The sequence below is a fragment of the Homarus americanus genome, unplaced genomic scaffold, assembly GCF_018991925.1.
Source record: "Homarus americanus isolate GMGI-L3 unplaced genomic scaffold, GMGI_Hamer_2.0 scaffold48354, whole genome shotgun sequence".
In the NCBI taxonomy this organism is placed as follows: domain Eukaryota; kingdom Metazoa; phylum Arthropoda; class Malacostraca; order Decapoda; family Nephropidae; genus Homarus; species Homarus americanus.
Window position 1 is genome coordinate 7896298 of NW_024723833.1, and position 22122 is coordinate 7918419.

At 40.0% G+C, this 22122-nt stretch overlaps 1 protein-coding gene and 1 long non-coding RNA gene across 4 annotated transcripts in view; one reads left to right on the forward strand and one right to left on the reverse strand.

The window, feature by feature from the left end:
- Positions 1 to 22122, reverse strand: part of LOC121863866 (sodium/glucose cotransporter 5-like) — a 33967-nt gene that overhangs the window by 2306 nt on the left and 9539 nt on the right. For 2 of the 3 annotated variants that reach the window (XM_042362762.1, XM_042362763.1), the window contains exons 3-11: positions 20217 to 20288; positions 19779 to 19883; positions 19128 to 19292; positions 9155 to 9353; positions 8060 to 8280; positions 6939 to 7182; positions 4863 to 5097; positions 2619 to 2733; positions 414 to 504 (exon numbers count right to left, since the gene is read on the reverse strand). In XM_042362762.1, the coding sequence (XP_042218696.1) occupies positions 414 to 504; positions 2619 to 2733; positions 4863 to 5097; positions 6939 to 7182; positions 8060 to 8280; positions 9155 to 9353; positions 19128 to 19292; positions 19779 to 19883; positions 20217 to 20288 (1447 nt within the window). Of the gene's footprint in view, positions 1 to 413; positions 505 to 2618; positions 2734 to 4862; positions 5098 to 6938; positions 7183 to 8059; positions 8281 to 9154; positions 9354 to 19127; positions 19293 to 19778; positions 19884 to 20216; positions 20289 to 21041; positions 21148 to 22122 lie in introns of those variants that run through there. The other variant, XM_042362764.1, reaches the window with a different exon arrangement.
- On the forward strand, positions 2597 to 5255 carry LOC121863867. The gene is made up of 2 exons (XR_006088464.1): positions 2597 to 2716; positions 4888 to 5255. It is a non-coding gene; the product is annotated as an uncharacterized LOC121863867 (long non-coding RNA).

A 22122-nucleotide genomic window follows, 5' to 3' on the forward strand; every position in this document is an offset into this window, starting at 1 on the left:
AATTGTCTTACCTTCCTACATCCCCTTGTGGTTTAACTCCACTAGCATGATAACAAACTTTTCTCTTACAGTTATTCATTAATAAAATCATTGTAAACAGCAAGTTGTTCTTTAAATAACGAAATTTCTATCATCTCCAAAAAAGATACGCTTGCTGTTGTGACATTATTCAAACACTGTCCCTTATTGGATGCACTGAGACACTGTGAAACATGCACATTGCACATATGATACAGGATGTGGTAAGTCAGGGGGAGAGAAGGTTGTAGAACAAAGAATTATCAAGTGAATGAACAGAAAAAAATCCATAAGTGCTAAGAATAATACAGGTATAAGAAAAAAGAGAGGAAATAAAGCACTTAAAAAATCTTAAGAATTAGGAGGCACAGGAATGCTAGAAAAAAAAAACTCACTTGAGCCACATGGAGGAGCGACTTGAGAAAACTCGAGGATAAACCTCAGCAATCCAATGGCCAGTCCAATCATCAGCCCCCAGAAAGCCCCCTGAGAGAAAATTTTAAATTATTATCACAACTGTTACTGTACCCAGTAATTTAGATGTACAGTGTCTAGATAGTCTCTTGTGTAAATATCTATTGCCACACACACATGCTGTATATTGGTAGTTAGGTTGTGGAGTGGATAGTTCCATTCCTGAAGTGAGAGGAAGGAAATTCTTGCAAAATATCCATAATTTTTGCAGTAGTAAACTTCCACTCAATCCTGGTGAAGTCACCCTTACCATGGATGGAGACCCACCCCACAATGGAAGAAGTAATAATTATCTGTATTTAAGCTCAGGTCACATGCTGTTTATAATGATGGCTAATCAGATTTGCCACTATCATTTTATTATCTGATAGACTATACACTACTGTACCATACAATGAACTATACTGTATATGCTGTATAGGTGGTGTCGTGAAGGCTCACTCTGTGGACATGGATTAAGATTAAAGTAGTTGGAACAGGCAGGGAATGCAGCTAACAACAGGTTGAAATAATTACATAGATTGGTTTGAGTAAACTGTAAAGTCAGGCATCCTTTACAGAACCCATGTACTGTACAGTATTAAGTTCGAATATTATGAGAAGGTCCAAATATTAATTTTATATCCTAAGTCTCATAGTAGTTTTTGAATGATTAGTAATAATATAATATTAAATGAGAGAGCTGCCATGAAAAATCTTAGTCCATGTAGGATCACTTATTTTTCAAAAGTTGTACAGTGTAGTGGAGGCTATATGACATATGCAGTTAAAAATATTTTTACAAACATACCCTGATAAGTTGCATGTACACAATCAGATATGAAACATCAGGAATAATAGATTGTGGCCAAATCCTTAATTTACTCCACAACCTAACTACCAATATAAGTGAGTAGCTAAAATTTTTTACTCAGTATAAATCTAGCGGTTTTCCTTTAAAGGTAGGAAACAAACAAACATAGTATAAGAGATGGTAGAATAAATATGGGTAGTGAAAGGTTCTATCATGGAGTGTGGTGTGAGTGAGGTTGCGTGGTGGTAGCAGGACCAGCTTTCACATATTTGCTCAGAGCCTCCATGAATGATCCATACAGACATCTTGGAAGAGAGATTAGAAATAAAATTTTTATTTAACTAAACTTCATTATACCCATCCAACTCACAATGACATAGTGCCTAGCTAAACTGTCACTGGCTAACAAATAGCAGGTTGGAGCCCATGAAGTTCTATTTTTAACCTGTAGAACTGGCTACTATTGCGAGGTTCCTTAGGGCCATTCTGGGAGTTATACTACAATGTAAATAAACACAGAGCTGCCAGATCTCACAAAAGTGCCAACCACTGTAACAGGTGGAACTGTGGCTGATTACCTAACTACATTTTTATCAGACTTTATGAACTCTTGCATTATGAAGCTATAAGGAGGCATATTCCTTTCTAGAAAAACTGCTTTGCCTTGAGAAAACACCATGGTCTTGTGGCCTAGCCACTAACTTCTACACGTGTTAGAAAATTAAAATGTCGTTATCTGCTCCCAGGTGAAGCAGTGTAGCCAGAAGAATATATCTACATCCAGTAAGCAAGCAGCCAGAAAAAAAAAGAAAGCCACTGTTATGACTAAACAAAAGACTGGAGTGACATGCCCTGCTGATGGAGTAATACAATTTGTTTACCTTCTGCATTAAATGCTAACTCTTCTGAGGGCTCCAGTTGTAGGAAGGAAGTAAACTATTCATATGATAAAGGCAAACTCTTATGTAGACTTGCTGATTCCATAATGAGAATAATTTCCGATGGCTGTTACTTTATGAAAAATACCTTTTCAATTTTCACCCACTTAATGAAAAGAAACATCACTAATCAATTTTCACCCACTTAATGAAAAGTAACATCACTAATCAATTTTCACCCACTTAATGAAAAGTAACATCAATAATCATGAAATTAATAGTGGACATGGAGTTAACCCTTAAACTCTAAAACAAAATGCAGTCACAATGGCTAATAATACACTACAGGGTACAATTAAACAGTAATTGGATGCATTTCTTCTGCTCTCAAATTAAGGAAAAAAATTAACTTAGGTAGCTTTGAGGCACAGTTGCATAATGTTAGTGGTACTAACTGGCTCATTGGTTCTCTTCCAGAAGATAGCCAAAAGGTAGACAGCACATATAGGTGGGGCAAGGAAGGATGAAATACTCTGGATGTAGTCAAACAGCTGTGAGTTGCCAGTCTTCCTGTGGGGAGGAAAGACATAATTTTATTTCCCTACTATGAAGTCATGAGAATTTATCATCATAATCTTGGCTGTAATTTAGTACATAATGTTCAAATTCATGGGAAATATTAATATAATGCACTACTTGTACCTCTCCTTACAGAGATTCTGGTGTCTTTCATGGAATATTTTTATTTTACCACTCTATTGCATCTCAACCTCCATATTTCAACTTACTAGATGATCAGGGAGTTGGTCAATTCTTTGTTATATACAGTATTGTTGCCAAGTACAGTACTGGGCATGTATGGGCTCCTAATTGTACCTGAATATGCTTCAGTATTGGTTAAACCTGGCCTTAACGGAGCTCATGCTTGTCCTGTCACAATATTTGCCGGCAGGTTATTCAAGACTTTACAACTCTTATTCCAAAAAGTTAGCTCTTGACAGATTTCTGTACTGATAACTCCCTCAACTTAAGGCTTTGACCTCTTGTGGAATGGCCATTCTCTAATTCCAGATACTGATTGCAATACTGACTTAGTAGTAGACTTTAAAGTGCTAGTGAAAGAAAGTGGGGTCTCATAGGCATGACTTCCTGTTAGGGATAGTATGAATATAGTACACTGTATACAAAGCCTTTGGTACACAAGGAGGCAGCATAGCCGGTGTCGTGCGCAAAACCTTCCGGGGTAAATGCTTAGTTTTGGGTATTAAATTTAATTATAAAGTTAGTAAATTTCATACAACTTTGGTGGTTCTCCAGTTCGCTTAAGTGTTTATTGTTTACTTCTTCACGCGGTGCACACATGATCAGCCTCCACCATCGGTTAAGTAGGATAAGATTTTGTAATGTTAGGTTAGAGCAGGATAGGTCAGGATTCCTTGGGTTTGATTGGTTCATTTTTTGTGTTCTTACCCCACAATTTCCATCGACTTCAAAGCACTGCCCACTTTGTGCTTACATTGTCTTTGGTAGTGAGTATGTTTCATATCGTCCTTATACTGTAGTCAGTTTGCCCAAGATATAATGGGAAATTCATTCAAAACCTTCCGTTACCGTATTTATTAATATTTTCAGCTCTCACAAATCAATCATACATCTTAGTTGTCGATAATGAACATCAGTAATTGCTGAGCCCGGAAGGTTTATCGCACCGGAAGATTTGTCGCATGACACGGGCACTGTACTTGATCGCCAGAAATGGAAAAACTTTCCTATTAATCCAACTATGGTAATTTATTTGCAAGGAACTTCGCTTCATTGCCAGCACAAGCACCCAGATCTTTCCCACATCTAATTTCTGTTAGTTCTGTTAGGAAAATATCTTCACGTTGGGACATAAGGCATATTTCCTGAGTATTATTATGAACAAGATGCAGCCTCTAGCATTTTGCAATATTGAATCACAATATCCATTCCTGTAACCAGGCCTGAAGCCAATAATGTGCACCCAATAAGATTTCAAGCTAAAATAAAAAATTTTGTGCACTGGCAAACATTTGTATAGATAAGTGAAAAACATTTAGCATCTCATTATGCTTGTCATGGGCAACATTTTGTGCCACTTGAATTAACCATAATATATCAACAGATAAAAGACAGGAAGAGAAGGTGGTGATGGGAGTGGATAAGAGGCCTGAAATCAAGGCTCAAGACTTCTTTGGCAGGCTATGCACAAAATCCAACAGAACTCCCTACCACAGTGATTACATGACAACAACCTCCTTTGTTGCTGGTTGCACATCGAACTACATTACTTCACTATTTTTTTTCAGATACCTGTACTGTACAATATATTGCCTGCATATTTTCATTAATGAGATTCATAGTATGGATAACTGTCACCCAAGGATACTAGATTTTGTGAGTTCTTTGTTACTTTATAACCAAGGAATATACAGTATACAGGATCAGTGTTTAATTCTATTGACTAATTATAGAGAGAGTAATAGCAGAAAAAGAGATTATACAGTAAATAGTTACTAACACTTTTAATTTGGATTGTACAGTACAGTAGTATTCCAATATGATATGCATTAAAGTTCGCAAGTCATATCTCTCTTCTCTGCCCACATCTATCATTATGTCTGAATCGTAGGAATCAAAATCTGTTCCCAATGACTCCTACTTCCTGCCTTACTTACTGAATCACAGGAATCCAAATCACAGAGACGAAGACCAAGACGACGACAAACACACGGCCCACTATGAGCAGCTCCGCATCTGAGGGCTTGGCATCTATGCCCATCCTTCTTGATATTTTCTTCCTGACCAACATCCACACGTCGATGGTGAAGATGGTAGATGCTGAATTGAAGATGGAGGTGAGGGATGACATGAGGGCTGCCATCATTACTGCCAACATTAAACCTGACAGACCTGAAGAGAGAATATTGGTGAAGTGAGAATGACAATGGTGAGGCTAAATTGATGATAAAAGTGGGCACAGCACAAACAGCCAATATTGTCATCAGCATCCTACGAGACATAACTGGAAATTATAAGAAGTACTGTACAATAAAATCTCATAACTTGGACTTCAATATATTGGAATTCATCTTTTTCAAACTCTCTGAGGAACTCTAGACTGCCCCTCTATTCACCCCGAAAAAAAGAAAGAAAAAGTCTGGAATATCCAGCAAGAGTCTGGACGGTTTGTGTATTCGTATATGGGTTGAATGCCTGTGTGTGGGTGTTTTGTGGCAAGTGTCTCACTGTTGCAGACTATGTCACAGTCAGAGTCTTGCCTTCATATGTATGGTCTCAATGTCACACCTCGCTACCTATACTCATTTATGTGAACTTTTTTTGTAGAGTGAGTAGTATCTTTAACAGGGATACTAGAGTGTTTTAAGAAATGGGTAAAATTACAAAAATAAAAAAAAATAAAAAATATGAAAAGAACAGCACTTGCTCACAGTTACATTTACTGTTGACCTAACAAGAGTTAAAACACTGCATATGCAAGCAGGTGGGGGTTTCAAGGCATTGCCGTATTTGTCAGGTTTATTTGTTTCAATATTATACAGTATTCTCTTATGATCAGCCTCTTATGGTGTATGATTCATCATGATTAATATAAAACCTTCAATAATAAAGAAAAAATACAATATGTAATTTGTAATTTAACTTGAAAATAAAAAGATAAACTGTATCGGAAGATATTCGCGCATATATAACATACTGTATAATATTTAATATTGTATGAAGATACTTTCCAAACAATGTTATTTACTACCTTTAAGTGATACATGATGGCTCAATTTGACTATTTGTACACTAGACAACTGATTAATAAATAAACCAGAGTATATGCAGACGCATAGTACTGGACACTACAATATTACTTATTAAGTGTTGATAAATACACTACAATATTATTTATTAAGTGATGATAAATACACTACAGTACTATACTAATTTACTAAGTGCTGAAGAAATGCGGTAAGCATCGGTGATAAGGAGCTAAGCCGATCAGCTGTTTGCCTTTTGTAAAGGAACGACTTGTGGTGTTGAGTGTCGGATTCTTTTTTCAGGCACGAAATAAACCTAAATGATAATGAGAATTATGGCTAAATTGCATGAAGATGTATTAAAGGGATCTTGGTGGAGGGAGCCACCCACTTGCGCTACACCCCCCCACCTGTTGCTCCCACTCACAAGATATCCCTACCCTCTTATTTATATCTTTAAAGTACTGTACTGTATACAGTTTTCTCTTTATAAGACAAATTCTGTGGTTACCTTCCATGAATCACTTTACAGCACATAACATTCCTGTCGGTGAAAACAGTTGTCGACAACTAGACTTATATATACTGATTTTCAACCCAGAGAGTTCCGTTTCATAATTTTTATTGTTGATGTAATAGTGTACCTGTATTAATAACTTTGCTATGCAATTTAAGACCTTAATTGTTGAAGCATAGTAATAACATTATAACAAAACCCAATTTTCTTTAAACAGTCCAGATAGCAGTGTTATCTCCATTGGAGTGTGTAGGTGAAATGATCTACAGAAAAAAAAAAAGTGGCAGCACACAATACTATATAACATAACCCAATTTGACTTATATTCGCTATTTAATAAAATAAGAGAAAGACACATACACAATATAAACATTTACCTGGTACACATTGGCTGGAACATAGCACTCCATTCAAATACCATGTTGCCTGTCAAATTTCTTATACCCTGTATATCATAATTATGACCTCACCTGTTGGGAGAAGGTTCAATACCAACTCAGCATAGGCAATATTAGTACATCCTCCACGACTGCCACATATGGCCTTACATAATTCAGGACTGGCACATGCCACCCGGTCTTTGTAGAGCACCCTGGCAGCCATTCCAGGGAAAACCAGCAACCACAGTGGCAAGAACTTGAGATAGGCTGCCAGGATACATCCTGCTTTGGCATGAGTCATGTTCTTGCTGGCCAATGTCCGCTGAACAATCACCTGGGAGAGTTAAGTAGTTATCATATCTTTATCTAAACCATCAAATACTGAACTAGATTGCAAGGCTATAATAGGCTATAACAGCTTCATGAACAGTAATCTAGAATACAGTGGCCATAGGTACAAAAGATAAGACAATCAGCCTTTCAGTGGTGTTTGTTGATACCAAGTAAATTGTGTGACATACCCCAGGTTTTGTGGCATATGGCATATACATACATAGTATACTACTGTATGTCAATGCAACCTAGAGTAAGGAAGAACTGTAATATGTTTGAGTTAAGAAGACAGTTACATGGATCAGTTTATTGTAGTCCAGCACACCTGAAAACTGAAATAACATTACACTCTATAGTGCAGGATTGAGGGGTATATATATTGGGCCTTTTGCATAACTTGCATTAAATGTCAGTGATTAGTGGGTTGTCCAAGACCTACCTGATCCTGATGTGCACTGACATGATGTCACAGAGATGGGTGCTAAGTTTATGAAGTCCTTAGTAATGGAGTGTGTTACAGTTCTCAGCACTTAGGGGGTATCTTTATCATTCCCTAGCAATACAAGAACACGTGTTTGACAAAGCTGTAAAACGAGTCCAAAGTTTCCATCAATTAAGAGTTTACTACATACTGTAATTGTTTTGTTAACCAGTCCATCTTGTAATTCTCTCTAAGGCCAATATACAATGGTATCCTCAAAAAAGCAGCACTGGAAGGTTGGCAGGTTGGAAATTAGGACACAGAAAGAGATGTTGCGAGTTACTAACAGTAAGGAGACACTCAGATTCAGCACTATCAAGACAAACGATTCTGTGAGGACAGACAGATAATTTTTTCAAATGGTAGCTCTCACTGAATAATGAGTTCACTAACTCACCTGATCAGTACACCAATACCAGATGGAGTTAATGGTGAGGCCAAACACCATGCCAGTCCAAGGATAGTCACTCTTGCCAGGCTCAATGGTCCTGAGAAGGTTCATGTAGTCACTTGGAGGCTCACCACAAGAGTTGTTGTTGGAGTCCACCGACCTGTTGGTGGCTGTCGCATACGGGAATTGTTCCACCAATGCCTCGAACCCTCCCACCGCATTGAATGCTGTCAAACATAAGTCGTGTATGTATATTAAAAGTTAAACTACCTAACACAAGTTATGTAATAAAATTAAAAGCAAAATTTTTTATTATTTCTTTTTTCTTACCATAACTCAAAATAACTACAGTGTAGGGGTGCAATTTTTTTTATTCTGGATGCAAGAGGAAGAAGCGATAGATACTGTATCGCATAATTGAATGTAATATGTGGGGTCACTATGAGACAATGAAAATAAATATAGTACAGTATATACAGAAATTAAAAGATGTAGAAATAAAAGAAGTATCGGGGCATGAACTTGCTGAGAGAATGGAAAGTGAAAGATTGTAAAAAAAAAAGTTAGTGCAATAAATTTGGGATGTGCCAGAGGAAGGTAGGTTAAGGAGAAGGAAGCCAAGATACTGCACAGTATGTTGAAAATTAATGAAGTTATAGGGTTTAGGGATGAAACCTTTAAGTTATGAACACGAAAAGCTGAACTGAAAACTACAACACATAAAATATCCGAGCGTGTCCAAATTTTTTTTAATTGGACATCAGACATCACATTCTATTTCATCAGGTGAAAAAATTAATTCTTAATAACTGGTGTGGAAAACTATTACTGTACAGTACATACAATTGCAGTACTTGGCTCAATCATATTGTAGATGTAAAAAAATGATACAGCACTGTACCTGAATTTCATTGCATAAAGTGGTTAAGTAAAAAAAATCATACCAGTACAGTATTTCACTAATCATTATAATGTAAGTCATATTTTGTTGTCCTGTTTGAGTATATATTTGTGATCATATTCAGAACCTCATGACACTAATTCAATTCAGAACTGGTTATAACAATCCTTCAACAGAACACCTAACATGTAGTTACTCACACATAACCATAAGGATGAAGGCACCAACAATCATAAGAATGGTCTGTACGAAATCAGTCCAAACCACAGCCGTAAGTCCACCGGCAATGGTGAAGATGGCAGCCACAGCCAAGAGGAAGAGGATGCTTAGATACAGCCACTCTGTTGTGTTCTTGTTAAGAGCCAGCTGGATGAACAGAGCCCCAGCATACAGGTCAGCCTGGGGAAAGAGGACAACAATTTTTATTGAGAACCAGTTGGATAAAAGAGCCCCACTGATGGACGTGTGATCTCTTTTTGCTTTAAGGGAATAAATAATCCAGTTAGGATAATCAACTTGGTACAGTATGTTCTTATTACTGAAATTTCTTCTTTGCAAGAATGATCAGTATAATTTAAAGGTAGCTAATTTAATTTACAGCAAAGTTATACTGTATACGGTAATATAATTGGTGTGCAGTGTGCAGTGGAAATGAAAAATCTATAAAGCAATAATATCCTGACTTAGAAATTTATTATCTCTGAAGGATTTCTGTCACAGGCCAATGGATTGCTACCAAGTGAAGTGACTTTTAAAGATACTGATACATTATAATTTCATTCATACTTTATGACCAAGATGATTAAGGAGTTGGTTAATTCAATTACCGTATCATGTGCCCTGTTTATCATCATGATGAGAAGCTTTGATTCACATATCTACATTAGTGTAGTACAGTACAGTATTCATATCATACAGTAAAGCATAAATCTCATGATATTGAACTGAACCTGTACTTTTGTATTAAAACCTGGTCTTAAACTAAAGCTTCTAATGTTACTAATGTATCACTAGCCAGTATATGGAAATTACTATATCTGTACTTAATACAGTATATGTACTGTACTTAAATGTGTACAGTACTGTACAGTACTTGTGTAGTACAAGATTGATATTTTATAGCTACATCTTTGCTTGTATTAATCCATATCAGCCATAAGAGCAATATGAGTTATGAACTAACTACAGTACCATACGTAAATAACTTCTACTCACTGAAGGTTTGATCTATGCCAAGAAGTCATCGATAAAATTCTGTGGTAGAAACCTACAACTTCCCAATAAGATTGTCAAATACACTATTGTACCACTGAAGATATTAAATGCTCCCTCCAGCATTTGTAAGTTAAATATGGGTGGGCCAAAACTCTCATAAACAAGATTAGACTGTGTTGATTACTGAACTCAACCAAGATATTCATGATATTACTTTTTTTTAAATTTTATCCTCTTCACCACTGATCGGCTCGTTAGCCGCTTGGGTGTTGGTCATGTCTCTGTTATGCACTGTTGGCATGTACAGTACTGGGCATGTACTGGTTCCTGAATGTATCTGTACTGCATCTGCTCCAGTGTTAGTCAAGTCTGGTCTTGAAAGTGCTGTCACAACACACTCTGGCAGGTTGTTCCAAGAGTTTACACTTCTCTCTCTGAAAAAGTTTGCCCTCAACGTTTTCTGGACTTGTGGCTTCTTCGACCTTGAGCTGTGACCCCTTGTGAGGTGGGCGTTTGCCAGCTCCAGGCATGGGCACTCAACTGAGTAGTGCCCTCTGAGATGTTTATAAACTTCAGTTAGGTCACCCCTTACTCGTCTAGTACAGTATAAGCTATGCATTTGCAGGCGTTCTAATCTCTCTGAGTAACTGAGGTGCTGTAGTGCAGGCACCAGTCTGGTGGCCCTCTTTTGGACATTTTCAATCAACTGACAGTCTCTAGCATATCTCGGGGACCAGACAGGGTGACAGTACTCCAGACAGGGAAGCACCTCACTCTTGAAGAGCATTACGTGGGATGGACAGTCTAGATATCTGAGCGACCTTCTTTGATGGCCTCCTAGTTTAGTTGCTCGATTCACCTTTTACTCACAATGGTCCAAGAACTTTAGTTTGTTGTCAACATACACACCTAGGTCCTTTTCACATTCGATCTCTGCTAATGCAGTTTCTTCATCCTGATGGGACATGTGATATGCCTCCCTACTGTTGCTTTGACTTAGGTTCATCCTCTTCCACTTCGTGACATTGAATCTTAGCAGCAATTTCTTTGACCTCTCTTGAAGCTGACAGATCTTTCTGTAGTTTTTCACAGTCTGTTAGGTTCTTAATTTCTCTGGATAACTTGGCATCATCTGCAAACATTTGTATGAAGGAGTGTATAGCTCCCAGAATGTCAATTTTGAAACAAACAAATATATATTGTATACAGTTTTACCCCGCTTAACGCGTTTTCGCATATACGCGGTGCCTTGCCAAAGCTGAACTTTCACTTAACGCGGCATTTTTCATCATATACGCGGTGAGTGTCCGGCTCGGATGCTATTTTTAGATTTTGACCACGCGCCACCCTCCCGCCCGCCCTCCTGCCTGCCTGCCTGCCTCTCCTTCCTCCTCCCTCCGCTTGGGCAAGCGGCGCGGTAAGGTTGCGCAGTGTGTGTCTTTGTTGCGTTATCACTGACGTCATATGACATCTCGGACTGTGATTGGCCATGCAGCCCTACCCCCCTCTGCTGCTAGCTGTAATTGGCTTAAAGTATTATGACGTGACTACCCCGGGGAGGGAGGGAGGGAGGAGAGACGACGCTTGACCTAGCCGCGGCAGTTTCATCCCTCAAGGCCACGCCGGGTTAACGCGCATCCATTGTTCCGTAAAATGGCTTCCGCCGGACCACCACCCCCAGAGAGAAACCTTTCCTTACCTGGACCCAGCGGCACTAAACCAAAGAAGACACGACGTTCATTAAGCTACGAGCTGAAGTACCAAATTGTTCAAGATTTGGAGAAAGGAAGACGCCAAGTTGATCTCGCGCGCCAGCATGGCGTCAACGAATCTACGATTCGTACAATAAAGAAGGATGCAGCCAAGATAAAGGAGCACATGAAGATCACAAAGTCTGCAGGTGCTTCATCTATCAGGTATTGCCAGAACAGGGTGCTGGCAAAAGTGGAAACTTTGCTGGTGAGTTATTTGGTGCGTCAGGCGCGACGCAACATGGCGGTGGACACGCGCTCAGTGCAGGAGTACGCACGTGAGCTATACGCAGCAGTGACACGTAAACTGGGAATTGCAGAGCCCAAACCCTTCAATGCTTCCCATGGTTGGCTGCATAGGTTTAAGAGGAGGAACAAGGTCACCAACATCAGCATTGTTGGTGAGGAAGCGAGTGCTGACCGTGCGGCGGCTAGAGATTTTCCTCCGTTTTTACGTGAGATTATGGAGGAAGGACAGTACAGTGACGACCAGGTGTTTAACATGGACGAATCTGGTCTTTTCTGGAAAAAGTTACCTTCCAAGACCTTCGTTGTCCAGTCTGCGAGCAAGGTAAGGGGCCGGAAGATGCAGAAGGAACGCATCACCGTCCTGTTTACCACCAATGCCTCCGGTACCTGTAAACCAAAGTTATCGGTGATTCACAAAGCCCGCAAGCCGCACGCCTACAAGAATATGGACATGAACAAGCTTAATGTCCACTGGCTAACCGCACGTAAGGCGTGGATGTCCTCTTCTCTGTCCCTCTTCTGGTTTGACAACTGTTTTGTTCCTGACGTGCAGAAATTCTGCGAGCAACAGAATGTTCCTTTCAATATTTTGTTGCTCCTTGACAACGCACCTGGACACTCGCCCCTACTTATGGATCGTCACCCCAACGTAAAAGTGGTCTTCCTTCCTCCCAACACTACGTCATTAATCCAGCCTATGGACCAGGAGTTAATCTGCAATGTTAAAGCTGCATACTCGGCAAAGAAATTCAAGCTCCTGAACGACTCTACCAACACCAAGGATGAGTTGCGTAAGCTGGGTGACACCGACAGCGAGAGTAAAAGCGACGAGGACAAGGAACAAGAGGCGGCGACTCAAGAACTTCTCGTCAAACAATTTTGGAAGAAGTTTAACGTCAAACAAGCTGTAGACTTCTTGGTGGAGGCATGGGATCTGCTGACTATTGCTACGATTCGTCACGCATGGAGACATGTGTTGCATGGCATACCAGGTGAGAGGAGGAGTGAACCTGTGACTGGTCAGGTTCAGACTGTTGCAGTAGCAGTGGACCTTGCCAGAGAAGCTGCGCTCAGTATTACAGCTGAAGGCTTCTCCGAGACCACCAACGAAGACATCATGGAGGTGATCAGAGATCCTGAAGTGACTGCCGACGAGATGTTGGAAGAAGAACCCGCCAGTGAAGAGGAGGAAGAAGGTGCGTCATTCTCCGAAGAACCTAGTTTAAGTCATAGTGATATTAAGTGTCTCATAGAGTTAACAGAAAAAATTAAGTCCATCGTTTCCCGCGACACTGACGATGAACGCCATGACGTCTTCCATACCCGACTGGTGCAGGCTATGGAGCCGTACATCACGGTGTATCATGACAACATCAAAGCCAGCCGTCAGCAAAGCATAACCGAGTTCTTCGCCCGCAACCCACCACAGCCAGCCCAAGCCAGTGATAGTGATAGTGAAGTTGATTTTGAGGGATTTGTCAGGGAAGCCATGACAACTGTAAGTGACAGTGATATTGATTCACCTAGTAATGGTGATTCACCTGAGGGGCAGTAATCTGCCCTCTGCCTCGGAACCAGCCTCCATCCCCGTATGCCGACCCATCTCTTCTACTACCGTGAGTGTTCCTCAAAAATTTTCGTTTTTTAACCTATTCTTTATTTTTCCTATGTTAACCTTTATCTTTCCTAACCTAACCTCTTCTATATTACTTGTTTTTCATGCCACCATAAAGTTAAGATAGAATTTTTACTACAACATAGTTATTTGTCGTCAAAAAGTGGAGTTTGGGGGTCGGGCTGGGTTCTATTGGAATTAATCCCATATGTTCTGTTATTCACTTAACGCGGTTTTCACTTAACGCGGGACCCTCTGGGTTCAATTGACCGCGTTAAGTGGGGTACAACTGTATTACAGTTACAGTATATATTTATGAAAAAAAATCAAATTTATTAAGTTTCTAACCATTAAATTTGGATCAGAAAAACGATCTCATAATAATGCTTATGTATGACTCAAGGTCGTGACGTCACTTGTGCCCAGCCCTCTCTCACCGGGATCACATATTATACCGAGACAAAATTTAAGCTTCAATAATTGTCATTACGGTAATTAATGACAACTGACCCGCCACTGATTTTTAATTTATATATTAATTATTTTTCAAATGCTGCAATCTCAATGTGTTTTATAGTGGACACTGACATAGTTTTGGCAAATGTGTTAAAAAGTGATTATTTCTAAATTAAACCTAACCTAACCATATTTGATAAGAAAACAATTGGCAGAAGCATTGTTAGAAGTGTAGTGGAATTCTCCCCTACAAACGCTGTTTGTCGCTGCCTAGCCGACCCCACCAATTCCCCAGTGTATGCCTCGTGGTCTAGGTCAACCAGCGCCGCCATACACCACGGAGCGGGGGTCAACTGCTAAGCCACGCCTACCCCCGCTATTTAAGACCTGACCTCGTGGTGATCACTCTCTTTCTACCTACAGCCGCAGCCAGCAACACCTCCTCCTCCGCCGCTGCCTGGCGGCCCTCGCTCCTCCGCCTGCCTGGCGGTCCTCTCTCCCGCTGGCGAGCATGGCGACCCACAAGCTGTCCTTCTCTGAGCGTCCTCACCAACCAGCTCTCTACATCACACTTGTAACCATGCTGCCTTCCCAGCACCAAGCTGCATTGTACATCCAATACAACATGTATAGAGAGAGCACATTGTGAGTTTCCTTTCTCCATTCCATCCTGAGTGAACACCAAACAATTTCATACCCCACAAATGGTGACTCCCGGAGATTCGCACTCACACAGGATGGAGGAGAAACTGATCACGCTCCCAGTCTTCAAGCAACATGGAAGACTGGCTTATCCACACAGAAGCAGCTTTCATCGGCTCTACAGCTACTGTCTCTACACCGCAGGTTAGACACCCTAGAGCAGCACTGTTTCTCCTAGCAGACACCAGCTCCTTTTCCTGCCCCCAAGCACCACGTCCTACCGACCCCAGCACACCCGTCCTGCCTCAGACGCCGACCCCGGCCCAGCAGTAACCCCTGCCGCCCCTGATGCGGCCTCTGTTCCTGAGTGCGGACCCACACACCCCTCTTTTCTCCCTCAGGTACTCCCTGCTAATGTCCTGCACCCTGCTGCTGTCGTGGACCCAGCTGCTGTCACGAGCCCTCATCCGCTTCTGCTGACACAGCCCCTGCTCCTGACCCAGGCCCACACACCCCAGCAGGCGCATCTGACGACTCTGTACCTGCCGTGAGGGAAGCATAACATTCATCGCCTCCACACACCCTTTTTCTCCCTCTCTTCTCCCACGGATAGTGTGTATATAGACAGTTGTCCCCAGCGACCGGCTTATCCACGCCATCGCCGTTGTCTCACATGAGGCATGCACCGCCCGTTCTGCCTCACATGTGCTAAGCAACTCTGCAGACAACAAGTCTCCTACACCGCCTGGAGGGAAGGGGGAGTATTGTAGTGGAATTCTCCCCTACAAACGCTGTTTGTCGCTGCCTAGCCGACCCCACCAATTCCCCAGTGTATGCCTCGTGGTCTAGGTCAACCAGCGCCGCCATACATCACGGAGCGGGGGTCAACTGCTAAGCCACGCCTACCCCCGCTATTTAAGACCTGACCTCGTGGTGATCTCTCTCTTTCTACCTACAGCCGCAGCCAGCAACACCTCCTCCTCCGCCGCTGCCTGGCGGCCCTCGCTCCTCCGCCTGCCTGGCGGTCCTCTCTCCCGCTGGCGAGCATGGCGACCCACAAGCTGTCCTTCTCTGAGCGTCCTCACCAACCAGCTCTCTCTACATCACGCTTGTAACCATGCTGCCTTCCCAGCACCAACCTGCATTGTACATCCAATACAACATGTATACAGAGAGCACATTGTGAGTTTCCTTTCTCCATTCCATCCTGAGTGTGAGCCAAACATCTCATACCCCACAGAAGACTTCACCAGCCTAACCAAAGAAACCTACATAATCTTACCTAACTTCCTAGCCATGGGGCTCCACCCCTCAGACCACCCAACATATTAAACAAGGAACTTACTATTATATGGAGGTCAGTTTACGTTTTTTTGTGGACATGAGAGCACTCATAGCCATACACTGGCGTCGATCAAAGCCGTTAATGTGATTGGCGGGGATGTTCCTTCTCGGTTGCATTACCACCGAGAAAGACAAAGTAGTGTGCACCTAGTCGCCTAATTATATATCTACCAAATGAAGAAGTTTCCAAAAATTGATTATCATATCAGATCTCACTGATGACAATATAATATGAATATAAACATAAAAATAAATAATGTGTTGGCAGATTAGTCATCAATATTAGCCGTCATTACAATTGTATTGAAGTTCTACTAACAATTTTCATAGTGTCTACTTATATGTGGACAATTTCTTTCAGTGTGACTAGGGAAATAAAAGTGGGTTGCATAAACAGCTTTCATTATAGGGTCCGACTAATTACCCAAATGTACCCAAATGTAGTCGCAATGAAGTCAAATAATGGTCCTAGATGAATAAATCGGACTGCCAATCACTTCTCGACTAGTATTTGGTGTCACAAAGTCACAAAAAATTGGTAAACTTAATTTAATCTGAGTTAATAGATCGAGTGCATGTACCTAACCTAACCTAACCTCGACTAGTATTTGGTGTCACGAAGTCACAAAAAATTGGTAAACTTAATTTAATCTGAGTTAATAGATCAAGTGCATGTACCTAACCTAACCTAACCTAACCTAACCTAACCTAACACAACACAACTCAGATTAAATTAAGTTTTCCAATTTTTTGTGACTTTCTGACACCAAATACGTGTCGAGAAGTGATTAGCAGTCCGATTTATTCATGTAGGACCATTATTTGACTTCATTCCGGCTATATTTGGGTAATTAGTCGGACCGTTCATTATATTTTAACAGTAGTAATTTACTCATGGGGTTTTATTTGATATAGTGTATTATTTAGATTTCACTAATTTACTAATTTAGCACTTTTGGGTAAATGTTTACAAAACCGTTATTACTAGAAGTTGTTTGTTGATTTTCTTTATTTTTGCTATACTTATTGTTTTGATGATTTTAATTATATTAAAAGAAACGAAAATTTTCTAGTATAATTTTAAGTATTTTATTTCTTATTTACTACATATATCCCGCTTCACAATTCTCCTCCCAGCACCATTTTTGTTGTTTATCTCACTGAATCCCTCTTCAAGAGACGTTTCCTAAATTATGGTGAACGCTTCCACGAATTCCTCCTCGCCATTGCTGATGTACTGTATATCAACCTCAATGTTAAGGTAAATTAATACAATACATAGAACCTAAAAAACTTAACCTAACTTACCGAACCTATGGGTATGTTAGGTCAGGCTCTATTAGGTTCTATGAATTGTTTCCATTTCTGTGTTTAATATCATGCTAATAGTGTGTACAAAAAATGTAAATCAAATCGCACATTTCCTTCTGGTGATAACGGTTTCGTAAACCTTTACCAAAGAAAGTAAAACTGACACTCCTTCAAAAGAAGCAGTGTATAGTGTTTTGCTGTTCTTGTTTTTTTAACAATATAAAAAAGCTATTCTAAATTGTTTTGGGGTCAGTTTAATTTCAAACAAACAGTATGGTACAGCCTCGTTCAAGATTCTTCGAACACTGCTGGACACAGCTGGCAACTCAAAGTATAGTATAGTATAATTATACTATAATATAATACGAAACAACAAAGCCCTACCATTAAATTAAGCAACTGTGAACTAAGTAACCACCTATCACTTTTACATGTATTTAATATTTTTACTACGACCTTGAGTTGCCAGCCGTCTCCAGCAGTGTTCGAGGAATCTTGAACGAGACTATACATTGTGTTATAACACTCATATTTTTACGTTGTAGTTGAAGTAATATAAGCTTACCTTTTGAACATGGTATTTGTGATGTTGGTATTGTTTAATTCTTAATCCTTAACGTTAGTTAAAGGTTCTCTTGGAACTGGTAGTCCAAGCAGTTTATAATTCAACTTCCCAAATGCAAGCTGCATATTTGGGGATTTTCCGCATTTATAGAAGTCTTTCCTCTTGTACACGTGAATCCAACTTCTCATTTCTTTATCCTTCGGAAAGCGATGTAAGTTACATCACCCCTGTTACGAATTTGTGATAAACTCCCAAGAATTGAGCAGGTACTCGGCATGTTTGATGTTGTTGAATCTGACGCCTGCGTGGGCGACTGGGCGGGGACAAGTGAAAAGAAGTTGCCTATTGGGATTGTCACTGAGCCGACATGGTGCTACCTTTCCTATGTACAATACCTTGCGGTTGAATAAGACAATTTCATTAAATTATCAGGTAAACTTTTTTGGTGTGAGAGTTGTGAGTTCTTGGAATAATCGGATTAATCTACCCGAGAATGTTGGGTAAATAGTTACTTGTTACCGCTGTACTAAATCGTAGTTGAAACAATGGTTTTCCGATGGTTTTGATGTGTTATAAGCGAATTTGACCTTTATTTGTGGAGTAAATCAATAGTTTCTGAGATAAGGCACCCTCCCCCCTCCAAAATTACTGATTGCAACTTTAACATTCCCGAGATTCGTTTAAAGACAAGTGAAATAATACCGAATGTCATAGCACCGAGTGTGAGCTCATTGAAGACCAAGTTGACCAACATGCACACTGGTGCTGGCTCAGATATATTCTGGTGTCAGTGGATGTCCAAACCCAGTACATTGTACTGTACTTTCGAACAGTTCACAACAGAGAAGTGACCATCTACCCAAGTGTCTAACAGGCCGATCAGTGACCAACAAAACTCAAGTATTTGTATGGAAACTAATTAATGAAGAAGGATGGATGGTTGAACAACGGTTATCATATGTGCTCCTTCCACCCCAAAATATTCTACGGTTGGAGGATAAAAATACATATATTAAATTACTAACTGAGATCTTAGTGAAGATGTAGAGAAGCAGCGCCAGAAAGGACAAATATATGCGGATCCTCTGGCCTCCAAACCTCTCCCTCAAGTACTCCGGCATTGTGTACACTCCAGAACTCATGTACACTGGCACAAATAACCATCCAAGCAACATCAGGATGTACACAGCCTGAGGATAACAAACATATTGTCAGGGCCGGATTAACCATGAGGCACTTGAGGCACTGGCCTCAGGCCCCCAGACTCTTAGGGGCCCCCAGATTCTAAGGATAAAAATATTTAGCTATATATGCCATTAAATCAGGGCCGGATTAAGCTTAATAGGGGCCTGATGCACAGATCAGCTTGGGGGCCCCCTACCCTAAAGGTATATATAAATAACAAGAACAAAAAATAACTAAATTGATTGTTACTATTGTTTACTCAAAAATCAAAATGCACAACTATTGGGGTATATAAATAGTTATTCAAATAATGAACAATTTAATTAGTTTTAATTTGTTAATGTAATCAACTGTACAGTAAAGCTACTGAAAAAAAACAGTACTTGCAGTGTTAGATATTGATATCAGACTGAAAATAGATACGTACACTCCAGTGCCAAAATATTTTCTGGAGCAATTGTATAAGACATACGTAGTGCAGTAATACTCACACTCTGCTCGAACCCTGCAACGCCGATGCCGGCGGCAGCACCAGACCCCGCCAGGCCGATGAAGTGACCAGAACCTATGTTACTGGCAAACAGTGACGCTCCCACCTGTCGGGGTTGAGGGGTTAATTATTGTTTTTGCATAGGTAACTGATAAAGCAACAAAAATACGAATGATAAAGGTAATGGCCTATGGCAGCAATTTGTCAACTACTGGAATGCTGCTCTACACATAGTAACTTCATATAATATGATCCAGTTAATTTGTTCTAAAATTTTCCAAAAAATAGTTTCATGAATAAATAACAAAATATTTGGTATTTGTAAAAACACAAATTGGTAAATATTAACTTTATCAATTACTAAACAAATGGAAAAATATTAAGCCAACAACTTCCATTTCTATGATTATACAATAGAGAAGTAACATAGAGCACTTACGGGAACCCAGTGCATTTTGCGGGAGGCGAGGAAGTAGCCGCTCACACTGCCTCGTTGACTCTTCCATGATGACTGTAACATGAAAAATAAGAATCAGCGAATGTGTGACACACACCTATCATTTCTTTAAAAATAATTATGATGTCAATGATAATGCAAGACGAATATGTTTGAACGTCGTCATGAAACTTTCCAACACTACGTGTAGTAACTTCCACTGTAAACATTAATCTGTATGTTCACTGTTTGTTCCTTTTCCTTTCTCTAATGAAAGCTTTTGTTAAACCACTAATGTATGTAATAAGTCATTTATGTCCAATGTATATTTTCAGCCTTCGGGTGTGCAGAACTTTTTCAATAAACCGTTAATTATTATTATTATTATTTACACGTGATTTATATAGTATACAGTAGGAAACAAATACAAAGAAAGTAAAACAATTTCGTGATATATGCCCTTGTAGTTACCTGCAGCACATTATAATTATTTTACTGTACAGTGCATGAATACTTTGCATCTATTTCACTTGATCAATTACTTTACAAATAAAACCATTATGACCTGTAACTCCCTCACTCTTACACCCCTCCCCCGCCATAAGAATAGCGGCGAAAGTTGTAGACAATAAAAAAATTCTTGGTGATAGTTGCGAGGCACGAGACCGGCAGGATCACTTGCTGCTTCGCATTAAACTTTCCCAACGTGTTCATGATCTAGAATTCTATATTATCATTGGTTGCCTACGTTGAATTTTCTTCCCCATGTGAGGCAAGAAGATCCATGTAGTCACGGTAGGTAGGTAGGTAGGTTCTCAGTGCACTTACAGCGTCATATATCGTTTGTCATCACTGTCGTACTGATGTTATTCGGAATCCGTATCACATCACCGGTTAGGTTATGGTGGGAGGAATGTTTAACAAATGTATCCTTGTGAATCTGAGTATTGTTCGGTTGGCTTTGGAAAACACAGTGGCGTATATTATTACAATAAGAAATACACACAATGTTAGTTTCCACTCACTTATGAATGTTGAAAGAGTTGCCAGTTACCACAATATCAGTACAACTCGAGTCAGCTGGGGGACACGTGATCAACTGAAGGTCAAAGGATGTAGCGACATTTCTATTTTTTCCTACTACGCAGTGCGAAGAGATGTTCCGTGAAAAAATCCATAAAGGGAGGGGATGGTTGAGTCATGGACACTGCACTCTACCTTAAACACTACACTCTAGCTTAAACACTACAATCAAGCTTATAAACACTACCCCAAGCTTATAAATACTACAATCAAGCTTATAAACACTACATTCAAGCTTATAAACACTACACCCAAGTTTATAAACACTACCACGAAGCTTACAAGCACTACAAGCAAACCTATAAATACTACACTCAAGCTTATAAATACTACATCCAAGCTTAAACGCTACATCCAAGCTTAGACACTACATTGCATCAAAGAAAAGTTAGATTGAGAAAAGCAATATAAACAACCTGGGTAAAGTAAATTAAAGTGAGATAAAGTGAGATAAGTTAAAATAAGGTAAAGGTTAAATGAATAAGGCAAGGGAAAATACAATTAAGGTGTGATAAAGTAGGTTTAAGTAAAACAGTGTTAAATAATATAAAGGTAGGTAAAGTATCATTACGTATATGTTAAAGTTAAATACAGTATAGTAAGTTAAAAAGTTATGCTTAACGGATTCTGAAAGGCAATGCAATGGGCGCGCGTCTTTCAACGACTTTGGAGAAAAACACAGTATAGGTACGGTGAGTGAGTCCCCCAACCGTCCTGCACTTCCGCTACCTTCACAATCATGACCTGGCAACCCCAATCGTGGCCTTGTAAGGTATAGAATTCATAGGACGACTAGTGGACCAAAATCCCCTAACAACGAACGAAC